The sequence below is a fragment of the Sinohyriopsis cumingii genome, chromosome 16 (genome assembly GCF_028554795.1).
Source record: "Sinohyriopsis cumingii isolate HCF-2022 chromosome 16, ASM2855479v2, whole genome shotgun sequence".
Classification (NCBI taxonomy): Eukaryota; Metazoa; Mollusca; class Bivalvia; order Unionida; family Unionidae; genus Sinohyriopsis; species Sinohyriopsis cumingii.
Window position 1 is genome coordinate 78,432,310 of NC_142976.1, and position 21,500 is coordinate 78,453,809.

The 21,500-nt window shown below is 34.1% G+C and overlaps 1 protein-coding gene across 7 annotated transcripts in view; it reads left to right on the forward strand.

The window, feature by feature from the left end:
- The window catches only part of LOC149780857 (maestro heat-like repeat-containing protein family member 1), a 172,993-nt gene that overhangs the window by 108,047 nt on the left and 43,446 nt on the right, over positions 1-21,500 (forward strand). For 4 of the 7 annotated variants that reach the window (XM_089937944.1, XM_089937947.1, XM_089937946.1 and 1 more), the window contains 5 exons: positions 1,077-1,231; positions 1,561-1,723; positions 6,600-6,737; positions 12,317-12,396; positions 17,421-17,558. In XM_089937944.1, coding sequence (XP_089794070.1) covers positions 1,077-1,231; positions 1,561-1,723; positions 6,600-6,737; positions 12,317-12,396; positions 17,421-17,558 — 674 coding nt within the window. The remainder of the gene's footprint in view (positions 1-1,076; positions 1,232-1,560; positions 1,724-6,599; positions 6,738-12,316; positions 12,397-17,420; positions 17,559-21,500) is intronic. The other 3 variants (XM_089937945.1, XM_089937948.1, XM_089937951.1) reach the window with 1 other exon arrangement.

Genomic DNA, 21,500 nt, shown 5'->3' on the forward strand with positions numbered 1-21,500 from the left:
AGAGGTAGATTCAACCCTCAGCAGATGAAAGTAAGAAATGGTCTTATCTTGAATTCCTAGAAATTCATTTGGGCCAGTAAAGCATCAGTCCCACTGAGGGACTCTTGATGTTAGAGGTTTTGTTCTTTTTCTTTTGGAGCTTAATATAATGTATAACACAATTTCATCAGCAAAACTAGTCCCACTTCTTTGATGCAATGCCATGAAAGTTGGTAAATGTTATGATTATTGCCCAAAGATGAGATTATATCAAGAAATCACTTTGCTTTAAAATAAATATTCATAGTTCTACTAGTTATAGGATGTAAGAGCTAATGTTGTGGTTTTTTTGTCCATAAGCACAAGTTTTTTATCATTACTGCTCCTGAAGTACTTGTAGGATTTACATGAAACTTTTCACACACATTCATCCCATGATCTAGTTGGTCCTAAACGAAAATGGTGCCACATAGACATTCAGTATGGTTGCCACTGCAGCCATCTTGAAAATCTTGTTATTGTCCTTTTTGTCTTGCATCAGAATGCATTCTAAGGTGGAATCTTGTGAAAAGAATTTATCCTGCAGTTTTTAGGAATTGTGTTAGAATCAGTATATATTAGGTCATAATGTAAGGAGCAGATGTTGACAAATTTGTGTGCTTCCTTGTGTTTTTAAGAATTTCTGCACAAAAATGTCAGCTATCTACATGGGGGACTTTTAAACACAGTGCAGGCATATGATAGGGGGTTTGGTGTGGGAGGGTGGGGGTATGAACACATTGCTCACCATTCTTCGCATTTTAATTTTATATAAACTCTTGTCACTGTAACATGTTTTCTGTTCATCTCTTAGCCTGACTGTAAAGGTTATGATATCAATAGTACATGGTACACTGTTCCTGATAAAAGAAGTATGTAATATCCTGTAGCCTTATGGATCATTCTTGCAAAAGAAGTCAAGTCATGCAGTATAGTTGATCAGTTTAAGGTGTTTTTGATGTAAGGTTTATATTATTGACTAGTATAAGCCAAAGTTTAATCTTGACTGCTGTATAAAACTTAAAGGTTGTAAATTTCTTCCTGTGAAATGTTTGCAGGTGGATTACATCTTGGGTTCTCTTCATGAAAAGCTATCTCAGATCCAGTTTGCCCAGACAAAAACAGGAACCCTGAGAACAATCAGAACCATGGCTACTCATCATCTTCAAGCTGTCCTTATGTCCCTGCTCAGCTACTCCCTCCCATTTGATGAGTAAGTGTTGCTTGCCTCCTATGAAATTAAATTCTCTCCATTTATTGTCCCCATGCTTTTTAAGGATCATTGGATAGGATTTTGGTAGTTTTCAAAATGTCAAATTATTTCAGAACTGTTATCCATCCCTTCAGAGGGATTCTTAGTATAAAGGCTATCATATGAATGTTAGAGGAATTATAATGTATTGATTATGGGAATGAGAATATCATAAAAAATGGCACTTAAAATGAATGACTGCTACAGGAACATGTGAAGTAAAAGACATTTTATGAGACTTTTGATCACAACTAAGATGGATTTTGCTTTAATTCTGTAAAATGTTGCAGAAATACTGTGGAGATCTGGAAAATCCTATCCCAAGATGCTCACCTAACATCAGCCATGTTGGATGAGATGATAGAACTGTTACACAAAAGTCTTCCATATGAGGAGAAGAGAGACGGTGGCAGAGAAGAACCAGTCAAGTTTGCTACACCAATACCTCTGGCTGTAAGTATGACTTAATTAATACCTTAATCACTAAAAGTGGAAGGGGTTCTGTCATCACTGTTTGTCTGTTTATGTGTGATGCAGTTACTATTTAAATTAATGTATCTTAAATGAGGAGTAGTGAAATTAAAATGATTACAAACTTTATATTTAATTTTATGCAGAGAATCATGAAATGATCCATACATGTATTTGAAAGTTGGGAAATGAATAGCATGAATAATCAGAGTACACTTACTCAACAGCTGATCTCATTATATCTGAATCCATGTTAAAAAATGTCAGTAGATGTGGTCACTTAGCATGCTTTGGCTTTTATGTGGTGCAGAGCAAATTTAAACCCCAAACAAGCATCTGTTAGTCAGAAACTAGTATGCAGTTGACAGATGGATTAATTTGCCCCCCCCCCCCCCGAAAATTAATTTCTCCACTGATGGGTCTACAATACAATAGATTCTTGGAGTGTTATGCACTGCCAAGGTTAGGCAAATCATGTGCCATGAATCCAGTGGCTACTAGAATGCAGGGTCCAGGCTGTGTGTTGAATTTGATATTGATGAGATCTTAATTTTTTCAAAAGATAACTATAAAATAATTTAACAAAAAGGAGAATAATTATTAATGACATAAAGCAGTGAAAATGAAATTTTTAAGTAATATTGCGACATTAAAATACCTTTTCTACATTGTTGACTTTAATCTAGACTAAAAGGTTCATTTTTCATGTAGCCCTTTGGGCTACCATATAAACTGCTACTTGCTTTTAGTGCACCCAGATTCTGAAATTGCCAAAAATAGGTTCCTATTTGCTGAATGTGAATAAGATCACTTTCAAACTTGGTAAATGAAAAATATATATATTGCTCATTTTATCATAAAAAATGGTAGTTAGTGCACATAAAATTTTGATTCATTATCATAAAATTCACAACTTTTAAGAAGAAATCAAAATTTTGTTCCATTTACTTTTTAAAATAAAAATGTTCTCAACAAACTGTAAATAACAATGTATGACAAAACATCAATAATGCCTACTGATGGCAACACTGTAAGGAATTAATACCAATTAAATAACAGTATTTGACGAAACATCAATAATGCCTACTGTGATGGCAACACTATACAGAATTAATACCAATTAAATAACAGTATATGACAAAACATCAATAATGCCTACTGATGGCAACACTAAGGAATTAATACCAATTAAATAACAATGTATGACAAAACATCAATAATGCCTACTGATAGCAACACTGTAAGGAATTAATACCAGTTAAATAACTCTTGTCCAGTTAAATTTGTGTTTCATTTTTATATTTTAATTCTGTTTCATGGTAATCAGCATAAATGAAATATGCCTGATACATGAAAGTGTGACTTCACTGTCAGAGCAATGCCTGTAGGTGTTTCCATGAGAGCGTAATATTTAAGTACTGGTTGTATTTTAATATCTGTTGTGCAGAATTGTTTGTGGCATTGTTACAGTCAATTAAAAGTAGACCTGCTTTGTATTATCATGCAGCTTACATCTTTTCTTTGAAATCAAGTAAAGGAGGTAGAATACAATAAGTTAAAAGGCATTCAAATCTTAACCATCAAAGAACTAGTGGTCATGGCTGTGTGTCAGTTAATTTCAGATGTCCAGTGTTTTAGTTAAGATGCAAGTAACATTACTAAAGTATATAACATTAATGAATGGTTTATCATAGATAATTAAGATGATCAAGGTTATTTATACAGAACTTCATTAAGGAAAATGATTTTTAATTGACATGTATTCATAATGTGATTATTAAATGAATATTCAACCATTTAATACCCCCTCCCAAACCACTCTTTCTCTTCTCTGTCAAGCTTGATCCCTTTCTTAAAATGTGGTAACTTGCTCCCAGGTTTATGCTGCAGTCTTTGTTTTTGGACCATGTTGTTTACACATTATAGAGGGAGAGGTTTAGATGTTCAGTTATTTTAGTCCTGCCCACTGATTATGAATGGCATCTTTTCTTCATTGTTGGATAGATTTTTAGTAAATGTACAATTAAGATAAGCTTGAGATAAATACATGAGATGCAGCATGAGGTGAGATTTCCACTCCATTAATTAGGAGATAAATACATGAGATGCAGGGGCCCCGAGTGGTCTAAAGCGCTCTTCGTTACGGATCACTGCCATCTCACCTCTGTCTGCGGCGGTTCGAGTCTAAGATTCAGCCAATGTGGGTATGTGAGAAAGCTTGCCAGTAGCTTCTCGAGGGTCGGTGGTTCTTTCCGGGGTTTTCCCGGGTTCTTCCTCCACCATTAATACTGGCCGCCATGTATAGCCTATCGTGTGCTGAAAAATGGCGTTAAGCCCCACGACAACGACAACAACATGAGATGCAGCATGAGGTGAGATTTCCACTCCATTAATTTGGAGATAAACACATGAGATGCGGCATGAGGTGAGATTTCCGCTCCATTAATTAGGAGGAACATATTTTGGATTGCAATGGTGATTTAGCCATATTTTTTATTAATTTGCTTATGACTGTTCATCAGACCATTCCTTTCATTTTTGCCACAACAACATATATATGTGGTCTAAAATGGAGACAGCTCATTTTTTTGTCTCCCACCCTTTTGTAAAAAAGTTTAGGATATAGTAGTCACATTTCCAACAATCTGTCCATTTCTCACCTTTTTTTTCTGCTCTTGAACTTCAAAGCCATTGTTGAAATAATGGATAAAAGCTTGACTTACTTTTACATCATCATTAAAAGGTGTGTTGCATTCCTTATTGGTGGTCACAACTTTAATTTAAATTTCATGAGTCAGTATTGTATTAAGGTTGTGCTGTCCTTTCCACTCTGTGACTTTCAAGTAGTTTAAGAGATGAAACTTGATAGATTCGTGCATTATTAGTTGAACATGTAACGTGTACCAGATTTGGCATTCTAGCTTTAATATCATGGCCATGGTCAATATTTTTGTCTTTCCCTCACTTTCTTTTCTGCCCTTTAACTTTCAAGCTGTTTGAGATGATAGAATGGATCTTGGCATAATCACATTTATAGAAGATATTGTGAGCACCATGTTGTTGGTCCATTTATCAAGGTCAGCGTCATGGGTGATTATTTTAAGTTTTCCATCACACATGTAGCATGATGTCCTACCCAGCCACATTACCCTGACACCACACGAACCAGTCCTAACACTAACCTCTTAATGCTAAGCACCAAGCGAGGCAGCTGTTAATACCATTTTTGTAATTTCTTTGGTATGACTTGGCCAAGGATCGAACCCATGACCTCCCGCATCTGAGATGGAAGTTGAAACCACTAGGCCACTGGAGTGGCACAAAACTACATGTGTTTTGTCCCAAGTCAGCTGAAAGAATGAACTTAATATGGCATAGAGCTATATAGAGGCCATCAAGCCAAGATGTATTCATAAGTTATATCAAATGATTTCTTTTGCCATCTTGGAACAACATGAATGTGGTTTTGTATTTATTACATATCCCATCTTTTTATGCTTTCAAAAGTTTTATAGTTCTACACTGTGAATGGAATTTTTTAAAAATTGAGATATGTATATATAGAACTTTAATTCAGTGCATTATTAGAATAATGATGTGTGTGTCAGTGAAAATGCTGCAGTAGTTCCATTTTGTGCAATACAGAAATATAGTTTGAACATCTGTTTTGAACACCAAATCAACTATACAGGATTAAACCAGTATGGATTGAACATCCGTTTTGAACACCAAATCAACTATACAGGATTAAACCAGTATGGTTTGAACATCTGTTTTGAACACCAGATCAACTATACAGGATTAAACCAGTATGGATTGAACATCTGTTTTGAATACCAGATCAACTATACAGGATTAAAGCAGTATAGTTTGAACATCTGTCATGTACACAAGATCAACCATACAGGATTAAACCAGTATGGGTTGAACATCTGTTTTAAACACCAGATCAACTATACAGGATTAAACCAGTATGGATTGAACATTGTTTTTACACCAGTTCAACCATACAGGATGAAACCAGTATGAGTTGAACATCTGTTTTGAATACCAGATCAGCTATACAGGATTAAACCAGTAAGGATTGAACATCTGTTTTGAACACCAGATCAACTGTACAGGATTAAACCAGTATGAGTTAAACATTGATTTTACACCAGATTAACCATACAGGATTAAACCAGTATGGGTTGAAAATCTGTTTTGAACAGTAGATAAACCATACAGCTTTCTTTGATGTTGAGCACTCAAACGGATACATGGTGAAAAATGATTAATCTTGACAGGTGTTTTATTTGCGCTCATAGAAATGGATTTATTATTTTTGTGTTGTTGGCTGCGTCCACTTCAACTGATGTTATTCACTCTGTCAAAAGCACGGTTAAAGTATTGAACTTGCCAGGTCTTTCATTTGTCCTCATACAGGTGTGGTATTGTTTTAAAAATTAAAGTGACCACTGTTTGTGTCGGCAAAGTTTTATTCTTTTGTATTTTTTGAGGGGGTATTTGTAGTGGTTAAAATATGAAATTAAATACCTACTAATATACAAACTTTGACAGGCAAAACCATGAATTTAAGTGCCCACGAAAATGCCTTTTTTTAAATACAAAACCGTGAAAATTGAGCCCAACGAAACTAAATTATACTACATTATACAGGATTAAAGCAGCATGGGTTGAACATCTGTTTTTACACCAGATCAACCATACAGGATTAAACCAGCATGGGTTGAACATCTGTTTTTACACCACTATACAGGATTAAACCAGTATGGATTGAACATCTGTCATGTGCACCAGATCAACCATACAGGATTACATGCATGTAGATGTAGCATTAATACATTGTTCTATTTAGGTAACATGTGCCTTGACAGAGATTTTCAAGGTGGAGGAGACAGAAGAAGAAGTCAACAAGAAATATCACCGACTCTTTGCCGATCTTATGCTACGAATAGGTTCTGCTAATGGTGTAAAGCCACTCTCAAAACAGCAGGTTAGTTGTGTTATACTCTGCTCCTTTTTCACTTTATATTATTAGTGTAAGTAAATGTTATTTCATCTTGTATAATTTACCACATTTTCTAACACTATTTCTGCAAATAAGAGAATGAAAGATACTTTAAAGGTAGCACATTGAAATGAGTAATTTTAACTTTGTTAATTAACCTGTATGTTTTGTAAAACAATTGAGATATTTCAAGGTGGATACATACATATCACTGGAATATCAAAAGAAACTTAACCTTGCATACTGTCCATTACAGAATAAATCATGTAATTTTGTTTTTTGTACAAAAAAAACATTTTGTCTGTAAGTTTGTTTATAAATATGAAATATCAAATACCTTTTATTGTTAGATAAAGTGACCCTTTCTTTCTAGACAACCATTTGATGAGCTTTCACAATGTTATCATTTATCTTGATTTTTATTTCACAGAGCCTTAAATCCAACAAATGAATGCATGGTCTTGCCTTCCTTGTCATATGTTTTGTAGTATGCATTGGCTATTGCTATTGTCCATTTTCAGCTTTCTCAAAAATGCTTGACTTATTTGTTCATTATTAAAGCTTTTGAGTTTTAGACAAAAGATGCCAATCTACCATAAAATTTCACTCCTATTACCAGCAAAGGAAAACCTTTGCACATCTTTTAGGTGTGGAGGGATGCTGGAGGGAAATCCCTCCAAGGTTGATGACATGATGTCTTGTATTAAGACCTTCAAAGAGTGTACACTTAGTACCATTCTGTCATTAAATATGGCTCCAAGGTTGATGACATGATGTCTTGTATTAAGACCTTCCAAGGGTGTACAGTTAGTGCCATTCTGTCTTTAAATATGGCTCCAAGGTTGATGACATGATGTCTTGTATTAAGACCTTCCAAGAGTGTACAGTTAGTGCCAGTCTGTCTTTAAATATGGCTGCAAGGTTGATGACGTGATGTCTTGTATTAAGACCTTCCAAGGGTGTACAGTTAGTGCCAGTCTGTCATTAAATATGGCTGCAAGGTTGATGACATGTCTTGTATTAAGACCTTCCAAAGGTGTACAGTTAGTACCATTCTGTCATTAAATATGGCTCCAAGGTTGATGACATGATGTCTCATATTAAGACCTTCCAGGGGTGTACAGTTAGTACCATTCTGTCATTAAATATGGCTCCAAGGTTGATGACATGTCTTGTATTAAGACCTTCCAAGAGTGTACAGTTAGTGCCAGTCTGTCTTTAAATATGGCTGCAAGGTTGATGACATGATGTCTTGTATTAAAACCTTCCAAGAGTGTACAGTTAGTGCCAGTCTGTCTTTAAATATGGCTCCAAGGTTAATGACATGATGTCTTGTATTAAGACCTTCCAAAGGTGTACAGTTAGTGCCATTCTGTCTTTAAATATGGCTCCAAGGTTGATGACATGATGTCTTGTATTAAGACCTTCCAAGAGTGTACAGTTAGTGCCAGTCTGTCTTTAAATATGGCTGCAAGGTTGATGACGTGATGTCTTGTATTAAGACCTTCCAAGGGTGTACAGTTAGTGCCAGTCTGTCATTAAATATGGCTGCAAGGTTGATGACATGTCTTGTATTAAGACCTTCCAAAGGTGTACAGTTAGTACCATTCTGTCGTTAAATATGGCTCCAAGGTTGATGACATGATGTCTCATATTAAGACCTTCCAAGGGTGTACAGTTAGTACCATTCTGTCATTAAATATGGCTCCAAGGTTGATGACATGTCTTGTATTAAGACCTTCCAAGGGTGTACAGTTAGTGCTATTCTGTCATTAAATATGGCTCCAAGGTTGATGACATGATGTCTTGTATTAAGACCTTCCAAGGGTGTACAATTAGTGCCAGTCTGTCTTTAAATATGGCTCCAAGGTTGATGACATGATGTCTTGTATTAAGACCTCCCAAGGGTGTACAGTTAGTACCATTCTGTCATTAAATATGGCTCCAAGGTTGATGACATGTCTTGTATTAAGACCTTCCAAGAGTGTACAGTTAGTGCTATTCTGTCATTAAATATGGCTCCAAGGTTGATGACGTGATGTCTTGTATTAAGACCTTCCAAGGGTGTAAAATTAGTGCCAGTCTGTCTTTAAATATGGCTCCAAGGTTGATGACATGATGTCTTGTATTAAGACCTCCCAAGGGTGTACAGTTAGTACCATTCTGTCATTAAATATGGCTCCAAGGTTGATGACATGTCTTGTATTAAGACCTTCCAAGGGTGTACAGTTAGTGCTATTCTGTCATTAAATATGGCTCCAAGGTTGATGATGTGATGTCTTGTATTAAGACCTTCCAAGGGTGTACAATTAGTGCCAGTCTGTCTTTAAATATGGCTCCAAGGTTGATGACATGATGTCTTGTATTAAGACCTCCCAAGGGTGTACAGTTAGTGCCATTCTGTCATTAAATATGGCTGTCATTACAATAATTAATGACTCTGAAGAACTGATCAACATATATTTATCAGATTCATCAGAAAGCATCCCTGTATGAATTCCTTTCAAGTTGATACCATTGATGACAGAATCTTAAAATGAATCAGAAACATATTAACAAAATTTGGCTTAATTTTGAAAAAAACATTCAGGCATCAATGTTTTAAAATGTTCTTTTTTATTATAATTTACATGGAATTTATATAGTTTTTTTGAAATTTATTTATTGGTTTAAAAAGCTAAGAAAATTCTGTAAAGTGGAAAGAAATTCCATACATTCAAAATGATTAGAAATCTGCATGATTGACAAGTCTGCCACGAATATGCAAATACATGGAAAATTCTGCAATTTTTGAAAAAATTAGACTATAGGTATGGTAGGACAAAATGGGACATGCTAACCCACATTGCTTGGCCCAGCACTCCTGCTATTACATAAATGTCAGCCACGTATCTCAGGACCATTTATTAAGATGTTATACTAACCCACATCACATGACAAAGCACTCATGCTATTTGGTAGATGTCAGCCAGGTTTGTTATCTCAGGACTGTTTAAAACGTTTTTCTAATCCACATTAAATGACAAAGCACTCACACTATTATGCTGGTATTATCCAAATTTGAATCTCGACCGCTCCAGTGGCCTAGTGGTTAGAATGTTTGCCTTGGATGTGGAAGGTTGCATGTTTGATGCATGGCTGAGTCATACCAAGACTTATAAAAATGGCAATAACAGCTGCCTCGCTAGGCACTCAGCTTTAAGAGGTTAGTGTTGGGACTGGTCAGCTTGGTGTCAGAATAATTTGACTGGGTGGGACATATGTACATGTCTGCAGCATGATGCCCCAGTGCTAGACATCACTATAAACTGCCACGCTGCAGACATCATAGCAATATGACTTAAAAAAATGTAAAGCTACATTACAAATCCAAATCACAAACACACACACACACACACACACAAACACACAGAGGTTGCAATCTCAGAACCACTTGGGACAGTATACCATATTAACTCATTTATAAGTCAGCTATAAGTTGACCCCCCCCCCCCATTTTAGGGCTGCAAATAGGAATTTCTCTCTGACCCTCTTTTTAAGTTGAGATATTCTTTGCATGTCAGATCCATCAGCAAGGGATGATGTGGTCAGTGAGTTGGAGTTGGGGAAAAATAAGTCAGACTGGATGGATGGATGGATAGACATGGAGATAGGACAAATAAAGACAAAGCCAATGTAGAATAAATACATTTATATTATTGAGTTGACTATAACAAAAATGAATTGACAAATTACATTTTGTTCATCTTTATGATGTCCATAATGCTTAACATTTATAATCCGTTTATACAATAAATCAATGCATTGAATTATAAGACATACATAGTATGAAAATGGTAATTCATACTGATGCAATTCACAATATCACATGATATGTTAATTCTAAAAATATTATAATAAACAAAGTAAAGTCAACATTTTTGTGATTTACACTCTGATATCATCTGGTTCAAAGTCCAAGCATCTTCTTCATTGAAGTTACAAGATAAAATTCTGAATTCCTACACTGTCATCCAGTTGTGGTGAACATTGTCCAACTCGGATTCCTTGTCTGATTATCGTGAATGAAATCAATGAAGAGTTAGTCATCATCTATCCCATCCATTTCACTTGAAATACCACATTTATTAAATGATTTGACAACCATCTCATTTGGAATGTCTTCTCATGCATTACATACCCACTGAGATTTATTAAATGATTTGACAAGCATCTCATTTGGAATGTCTTCCCATGCATTACTTACCCACTGAGATACAAACTCAAGCCCTGGACACCTCACATTTCCTTCCGTCTGTAAATTCTTTGCCCCAGTCTACAGTCTAATTGTGCCACTGTTTATGCATATTTCCTTTGGTTGGTTTATTTAGGAAATATGCCATGGTTGCAGTACTGTTGTGGTTCTGTAAGGGATCACAGCTTGGTATGTTTGATGTCGTTGCAACTTCTGTTTCACAGACTGCATCAAATGTGCCCAAAACACACTGCTCTTGAACCCACTTGTTGAAACCAAACTCCCAACCTGCATAAGGGATTTCCATTATTCAGATTTCTTCTGATGTCTTACATTATCAACTAGAACTTAAATGCTCCATTATGTACATTACATTTTCTTTTCCTCATATTGGTGAAAACACCTAAGTTGAGCAATTTATAATGTATGTTATCTAATGACAGAACTATTCCTAAATTTTGACCATTATTTATGTAGAGGTTGAGCTTGGGGTCTGTAAGAGACACTTTGATCTAATGGTCTTTTAAATATTATCAAAGGATTGCTGCAACTGGATAGGTGTCATTTGCATGGTATGATCAAAGGGACTCAACACGGCAGTGAACAACTATCAGATTGATGGCACAAACAAAGGATTGTCCACTGGGAAAAACAAAGCAATGTTGCTTTTACATGTCAAAGAATTAAGGTCATATTTAGCTAATTAGCACCTCTATCAAGACATTGTGAATTGAGAAAAGAAAGTTTCTTTTACAAGCTAAGGAATTAAGGTCAGATTTTCATTTTTTAAATATTTCACTTATTAGAGATCGCTTCGGTGGCCTAGTGGTTAGAGCATCCGCCTGGGATGCAGGAGGTCATGGGTTCAATCCCCAGCCGAGTCATACCAAAGACTTATAAAAATGATACTAACAGCTGCCTCACTATGCGCTCAGCATTAAGGGGTTGGTGTTAGGACTGGCTTGCCTTGTGTCAGGATAATGTGACTGGGTGGGACATCATGCTACATGTCTGCAGCATGATGCCTCAGTGCTAGACATCACTATAAACTGTTACACTGCAGACATCATAGTGATATGACTGAAAAATTGTTAAAGCTACATTAAAAATCCAAATCACACTCACTTATAAGGCAACCCCATCTCTGCATTATACATTTTTTAGTAAAACTGTTTGACATATATGCGAGTATATATAGTATTACTTGGCATGTACTCATACTACTAGGCTAATGTCAGTCAGGTTTGTAATCTTAGGACAACTTGGGACATTATACTTTATAAACATTTTTGCAATGAGACCATCACTGACCTTACATATATCTATTTAGCAGAAAGAAAAAGATGAAAAAAACAAAGGAAAGAAGAAACCTCCACTACCAAGTAGTGACAAGGCTGTAAAACCTTCCAGGTAGATCTGTGCTATGTATTTCGTTATTTTCTTGCACTTATTTCAAATAACAGGTGCAGCATTATTGAATAAAAACAGATACATGAATTTGTCATGATCATTAACAAGTGTAATTTATGCATTTAATCATGAGAACATTACACAAATTTGTTATACTCCATAATATAAGATTATGTTTGTTTACAATTGTCATGACGCTTGCAGTCATGATAGTAACTTTAATTTGAGCCTGTGTTGAAATGTATAGTCTGATTGTAGTCACCTTTTCTGTTTGTTTGTCTGTCTGTCTGTCTGTGCACATTTAATTCTTGCAATTGGTATAGATCCTATTCTTTTAATGCCATTTGGTTGGTACATTTCCTTTTATCAGCATGTTTAAAATTTTGTTATTCCAACTCCATTTTTGATAGAATTATAGCCTCTTCTCAGGGCATCATTTCAGTTTTGTTGCCTTCACTTTTCTTTAGTTTTTATGAAATCTAGTTCAGATGCATCAAGACCATCTTATATCTTAGAAAAAAACATTAAATCAGTGTAATTTATGTTCTATTTTCTGGAAATATTTGCAATTAAATGAAATGACTGGAATTGTTAGTGTATACGACCTTTTTGGAACTGACACCTGTTTGGATTGTCATCCTACATAGCTAAAAAGAGGCTGTCCTCGATAAACAAGTTATTTTCTGTATATGCTTTAGTGCTGCTTTCTATTAAATGGGAATAACTTTGGTTAGCAAATCTTCTGGAAAAATCAGAAAAACATATTGAGGATCTTAGGGACTGCAAAAGAATCCTGAAACATTTTATACGACTTTGAAATATAAACAGAATGGTAAGTGAACAGAAAATGGATGGAAAAAAAACACTAAATGAATGCAGAGCAAATGTGGAATGAATGAAAAATGAAAGACAAATGTGGAATGAATGAAAAATGAAAGACAAATGTGGAATGAATGAAAAATGAAAGACAAATGTGGAATGAATGAAAAATGAAAGACAAATGCTACTTAGCACAAGCAGTAACTCCTTCTGCCCCAATTCCGCCTGTAGGTGTGATGAGGCTGTACCCTACTTCCAAGCTCTGTAGCATCATGGTCATTTAAGATACACCAAATTGGGTGGTATTACAAAAAAGCAGACAGATATACCTCTACAATGACACCAAATAATCTGAACGTTCTAGTTGCACTACAAAATACAGAGGGAAAAACCTAATACAACTAGGCATTAGGCTAATGAAAAATCTGTAGAAAGTTGATGTATTATGATGTATTCAGAAATAGCCCCCAAAATGTGTTTCCTACTCACATTTCGGGCGAAAATGACAAAAACCTCCTGGGCTGAACGAGTTAATGGGTGAATTTTGGTGACATCACCAAATCTGAATATTACTTATCTATTTCATCATTTGTGCATCCGTATTGCACATAAATTACAAAAATAGCCATTCTTTGACAATTTCTAAAAAATTTCAAAAAACTTGGTTAACTCATTCAACCCCAATTGCGCCTGTAGGCATGATGAGGCTGTACCCTACTTCTGAGCTCTGCAGCATCAAGGTCATTTAAGATACACCAAAAAGCAGATATAGCTCTACAATGATACCAAATAATCTGAACGTTCTTGTTGCACTACAAAATACAGAGGGAAAAACCTAATTTTTTGGACCCATTTGTTTTTTTCACCTAAAATTTGCTCATGGTCGGAATCTGATTTTTTGTTCTGATTTTAGACCTTTTGGCCTCAGATCTAAGACAGACCGGTCTGAACTGCACACATACAGGTGAACCTTTGCAAAAACTTGGATAAGGTGGGCATTTGGAATAAAGAGTGGTCTCCATACGAAAAGGATGGGTTTATTAAGCAAAATAATAAAAATATTATAAAAAAAGAGCTCCCAACTTTTACCCTTCTGCTCATGCACGAGCAAAATAACCAATGGAAAATGATGTTTCTAATACAACTAGGCATTAGGCTAATGGAAAATTTGTTGAAAGTCAATGTATTAGGATGTATTCAGAAATAGCCCCCAGAATGTGCTTCCTACTCGCATTTCAGGCAAAAATGACAAAAACCTCCAGGGCTAAATGAAATAAATGCTGAATGATAAACTATGAAAAAACAGTATATTGGATAGAATCTTTGATTATCACTTCAAAATTAGTAGTTTGCAATATCTTTTTTAAAAACTATTCTTGAATATCAAATTTCTTCACAACAACATTAGTTCTACATCACAAAGCTGGACCAAACTTTAGTTGGATTGCACATGGGGTAAGGAAGATATTTGTTGATTTGGGGTCAAAGGTCAGGGTCATGACTAAATGAAGAAAATTGGTTTCCACACAATGAGTTCTAAATCATAGACCAGGACCATACTTTCTGGATGGCTTGCACACAGGGTAAAGAAGAAGATTTTGGGGTCAAAAGTTGAGTGTTAAGGACACTGGATGAAAGAGAAAAATGTTTTTTGAACAAAAAGGGCAGTTCTTGATCATGAACCTTCACCTAAGTTTGTGAATGACTTTAATTATTGGGTAAGAAAGAAGCTGATTGACTGTATTATAATTAAAGATCTCTTAGAGTAACATTGACTCTAAAGTCAAAAAGCTGTGGAGGTTTGTCTCAAATCAATGTTGTGTCATAGCAGATACTTTAAAAGAAACATTGTATGTTGTACTCTAAGACAGTTACAAGTTTTATATTTCAGACAAATCTTTAAGTTTCATGATTGCGTATAACATGGCAGTGACACAGGACAGTCAGTCTCCAGTTTCAAAAAATTTGGTGGGACACTTCCAATTACCCAATTTAATTCCAGTCATTAGATCACTGCAATGTATTAGTAGTAAATCTTTAAGAAAACTTCTTGAGTAAATAAAATGGCAGTAAAATGATTAATAATCATGAATCCTGTTTGCATATAACATGGTCATTTGAAGGTAAACAGTTTTGCTTTTAAAGATATTCTTGTTTCCAACAACTGCAACAAACATTAGCTATACTGATGAACAGGTGCAATAATTCAGTAAAGTTTGGCAAATCTTTAGGATACAGATTGTTAATAATGTTCTTGTATATCAGTGATTAATTCTCATCGAGCTTGCAGTTTTCTTAATCTCGATCTGTGTATATAAATTGACAGGAAGCAAATTTAGCATTGAGGCTTTAGCAAGCATTGCTCAGTTCCATCGGACAAAAAATGTGCCAAACATATCATAAATAATGCTGAATAATCCTTGCTTACCTTGAAATGGCGATATAAACATTTTTGGGTCAGTTCTTGTACCATCATAATGAACATATGATCAATTGTCATCTCAAACTATCTGATCCATTTTGGCGTATATTTTACTTGTGACATGAGACCAGTCTAGAGTTCAAGGATGAATCATGACTTCACAAAATCTGTGACCATAAATGCACATACAAGCAGCAATACATTTTGTCAAAATTTTAGTAATGATCGTTTTTTTTTGATGTCTAGATCAGCTGTTACTTTAGACTAGGAGTGGTTCTTTTCTTTGACCATGTGTCTTGTTTGCCATCTGTCTTGCTTTGGATTGTTAATAAACAAAATTAATTTTTGTTATTGAATTAATATGTGCTGTTTAAAAATACATTAACTTTTTCCTTGAAATGTCCTTTTCACTGAGCATTGTTCTTAAAATGCAATACAAATCTGGTTATTAGCTGATGTGTATCTATATATCTGTTATGCACGTGCCCCCATTCATAATCATGCTGTTTTATCTTTTAGAATAATTGTGCTTTAAAATTAATTCCTCATATATCACAGTGTTCTTTTGTGTTTTACAAGGGTTCACCTGTTCTAAGTAAATTAATCCATTATAGTGTCATTTTATCAGCTAAAAGGGGTCACCTGTACTTAGTAAATTAATCTGTCATATATCACTGTGTCATTTTGTATTCTAAAAGGGGTTACCTGTACTTAGTAAATTAATCCCTCATATATCACAGTGTCATTTTGTATTTTAAAAGGGGTTCCCTGTACTTAGTAAATTAATCCCTCATATATCACAGTGTCATTTTGTATTCTAAAAGGGGTCACCTGTATTTAGTAAATTAATCCCTTGTATATGACAGTGTCATTTTGTATTCTAAAAGGGGTTACCTGTACTTAGTAAATTAAGCCATCGTATATCACATTGTCATTTTGTATTTTAAAAGGGGTTACCTGTACTTAGTAAATCAATCCCTCGTATATCACAGTGTCTTTTTGTATTCTAGAAGGGGCCACCTGTACTTAGTAAATTAATCCCTTGTATATCACAGTGTCATTTTGTATTCTAAAAGGGGTCACCTGTATTTAGTAAATTAATCCCTCATATATCACAGTGTCATTTTGTATTCTAAAAGGGGTCACCTGTACTTAGTAAATTAATACCTTGTATATCACAGTGTCATTTTGTATTCTAAAAAGGGTTACCTGTACTTAGTAAATCAATCCTTTGTATATCACATTGTCATTTTGTATTCTAGAAGGGGCCACCTGTACTTAGTAAATTAATCCCTTGTATATCACAGTGTCATTTTGTATTCTAGATGGGGCCACCTGTACTTAGTAAATTAATCCCTTGTATATCACAGTGTCATTTTGTATTCTAGAAGGGGCCACCTGTACTTAGTAAATTAATCCCTTGTATATCACAGTGTCTTTTTGTATTCTAAAAGGGGTTACCTGTACTTAGTAAATCAATCCCTCATATATCACAGTGTTTTTTTGTATTCTAGATGGGGCCACCTGTACTTAGTAAATTAATCCCTCGTATATCACAGTGTCATTTTGTATTCTAAAAGGGGTCACCTGTACTTAGTAAATCAATCCCTCGTATATCACAGTGTTTTTTTGTATTCTAGATGGGGCCACCTGTACTTAGTAAATTAATCCCTTGTATATCACAGTGTCATTTTGTATTCTAAAAGGGGTTACCTGTACTTTGTAAATGCTATAGATATTTTATCATAATGTTTATATCTTGCCTGATCATTGTTTTATGCAGTGTGGCTGTGGCAGCTTTCAGGGCATTTTTGGAGAGGACAAAGTCAGAAGACATAATTGAGGTTTTAAATACTGAGGGATGTTGGGAAAAATTTGAGGATGAGGAGGAATTTCCTGAAGCAATCAACATTCTTTGCAGGTAAGTTTTACATCAGTTTGTACAGTTCAGATTTCATTGTCTAAGATTGAGTTTATAGCAAGTGCAAACTGGTGTACACGTACATTCACATCCACCCACCATTCACACTCATAAGCATACCCAAAGATTACGTGTGCTTATTAGTTGGTCGTGTATTCATGTTTTCATTATTGTTGTTTAATATCTATTAAGCATGTCAACTTTTGAAAATTCATCACTTACTGTGCAGCTCAAAATGATGTGATCATTGCAATATGTTATCAGTATAAGCATAGGGAGAGATTAGATATAATATGATATGGTTGCAACTTGAGGCAAATATGAAAAGAAAAATACTTATATGATGTTAATAAATACAATAACAATCCTGTAAAAAAAGAATAAAGTTAATGAAAATTATACAAAACTTCATGAAATCATTATTGATTTAAGACCTGCTGTAAATTGACTGCACAGGCTCTATGTTGCAGATGCAGAAAACCAATGTTGTTCTGATAAGTATGTTGTACTAAAATTGTTCACTCCTCAACATAGCAGTTTTCGTTTTGTATTTGATAAAAGAAGTTGATAATCTTCAGCCTGTGCAAATTTGTTAAATTTTTTGTAATACTTCCTCAGCTAATGTTTAGGGAATAGTGATAGTGTGTGTTTTCCATACTTTTCTCTGTAATGACTCTTACCTGAGGATAGATATTTAGCTAAGAGTAGTGGAAGAAAATGCACACCAACTGATACATTTGTTTCGTGAGTTGTGATTGCTTGGACAAACTGTCAGAATATAAAAAATTTTAAAAATTGAATAATCCAACATGAACACCCCTATCACTATGGCTACTTTTGACTTCTTTAAAAGTGTACTAGATAATTTTGAACATTTTGCATATAAAATATCTTGTCCATAGAAACCACTTGTCCGAATAAGTTAAATGACATTGCTATTATAACTTAAGTTGACGTAACGAAAGACTGATAATGTTTGTTTCACATTCATATTTTCCAAAATCCTATGGAGCCGTTTTGATAATTTTGTCATTTCTTTAGAGTCTTTCATCAAGGCTTTTAAGTTCAAAAGATTGTTCCACTACACCACTGAGATCACTAAAAATACTTTATCCACTGCAAGAAAATTAATAAAAACTTTAATTGTTAAGGTCTAGAAGAATAGTTTAAAATTAAATTGACAATTTTATCCTCAGACAAAAATAGTAATAACTGACAGGAGGCAAGTTGTTGCAGTGGAATTTATACAGGTCTTTTAAAAACTTGAAGGTACTGTCCATGTACTGAGGAGACTGGGATATTATATTTTTGTGGGGATCAGAATGTGTACTCCAAATATTATAATTTCTCAAAAAGTTATTTTTTAAATGAGAATTTTAATAAGTCTTATGTTACCTGTTTAGGCTTGAATAAACAGTAACACAAGAAAGAGTGAAAACAACAAGCTTTGAAAAATTAACAAATATTTATATGCTTGGAAAAATACTATAAAAATGAAAAACTATGAACTTACGGTTTTAAGAATCAAATCCAAATATAATCCAAGAATAATCCACAAATTAAATTTTACAAGTCCTAATAATGAAATGTTTTATTGAATTCAAATTTGAGTGCCAACAAAGAATCAAGATGGAAGGCGATGTCGTTTACTATAGCTATTATTGTGCTGTTTTGTCTACAATTCTGTGTTATTTACAAACAATAATCCGGTGTTTGAATTTCCCCAATAAATTTAATGAAATGTCTTTGTCCAAGAATTCTGTATAAGCACTCTTACATCTTATATCTCCAGCAAAAAAATGAATCTTTTGAATCCAAATAATTTGAATAAACATTAAAATGTAAGTCCCAAAATGACACAATAAAAGAAACACCTTTTATGTCCCAGTGTTTAGATGCCCAACTGAGAGATATCTCTATAAACAAAGATTATACAGAAGCTGGAAATGCATAACAGATTCCCGGATGAGGGTCAACTTTCCAGAATCTTCAAGAAGTATTTACATCTAAAAACACATCGCAGTATGACCTTGACAAAAACCAATCGTTTTACTCTTAAGAATAGGATAAAAAAATAAAAAGTTGTATACTTGTCTCAGTGATTTCTGAAATCAAGGTTGGGTACTAGGTCAGCTTTAGGTGTTTACAACTGAAGAGTCAAGGTCAAACTATTTTCTGAAAAAATATAGTTCCTAGTAAACAAAACTACATTATTTTGATATGTAATAAAATTAAAATTAAAAAGATTTTAAAACTTAAAGACAGTTTACCATACATTGCCCATAAATTTGTATTGTTAGTATTCTGTGATAATCTTATAATTTAGTAAAAGTTGGTTGTGAATGAAAATTTGTATGAATCCATTTGTTTTTCTTTTTCCTCTATTTATATACCTATACTTGTAAATGTAATAGAATCAAATAAATACAATTAAAGTTATGATATTACAAAAAAAAAATAAGATAATATCTCGCCATACACCAGGTCAGATGGTGTTGCATGGAAATTGTACAATATTGACAATATGTAGATTAATTGAAAAGCCTTGCAAGGACCTTTTTTAGAAAGCAAAATTAAGTGGCCACAGATTTTCAGAAGAAGAAAAAATTATGCTTGAATTTGTTACTAAATATTCCCTGTAATTCCAGGGTTTTTTTCTTAAGCGACATGCTTATGGAAGACTCTTTTAGGCCATTTTAAATAGGTACTGTAACAATCTTTGTGCAAGGAGACCATGTATTTAATTTTTGTACATGAGTGAAATGTGCTCCATTCAGTGCATTTTTATTGTTTTTTACTTTCATATAACAAGAAACTTTTTAAAATAAAGGTTTTATTTAAATGTTTATATATATATATATATATATATATAAATATTAGTTAGTTATTTGTGATAAAATGTGCTACTTTGTTGTTTCCATTATGGAAGAGTGCCATATTTAATTAGGTGTAGACTTCATATTAGGCTTCATTTTCACATTTGTTTTAAGTGAAGGAAGCAAGTTATTTAATTACCTTTATCAATGCACTCATGGGGAATTCTTTGAAAATTTTTTGTAATACTTTTAGAACATGTTATCAGCTCATTTATAATCTTTATGCCTGTGTCTGTTGTGTCTTTCCTTTGCATGATCTTGTGGTGTCATTGTGATGTCATGATATCAGCATGTTTATAATCTTAATGACTGTATCAGTTATGTTTTTCATTAACATGATATTATGATGTCATTTATGATCTTTATTATGCCTGTGTCAGTCATAGTCATTTATGATCTTTATGCCTGTGTCAGTCATATATTTCCTTAGCATGATGCTATAATGTCATTTATGATCTTTATGCCTGTGTCAGTCATATCTTTCCTTAGCATGATGCTATAATGTCATTTATGATCTTTATGCCTGTGTCAGTCATAGTCATTTATGATCTTTATGCCTGTGTCAGTCATAGTCATTTATGATCTTTATGCCTGTGTCAGCCATATCTTTCCTTAGCATGATGCTATAATGTCATTTATGATCTTTATGCCTGTGTCAGTCATGTCTCTCCTTAGCATGAGGCTATAATGTCAATTATGATTTTTATGCCTGTGTCAGTCAGTCATTTATGATCTTTATGCCTGCATCAACCATATCATTCCTTAGCATGAGGCTATAATGTCATTTATGATCTTTATGCCTGTGTCAGTCATGTCTCTCCTTAGCATGAGACTATAATGTCAATTATGATTTTTATGCCTGTGTCAATCATAGTCATTTATGATCTTTATTCCTTTGTCAGTCATGTCTTTCCTTAGCATGATGCTATAATGTCATTTATGATCTTTATGCCTGTGTCAGTCATAGTCATTTATGATCTTTATGCCTGCATCAGCCATATCTTTCCTTAGCATGATGATATGTCATTTATGATCTTTATGCCTGTGTCAGTCATGTCTTTCCTTA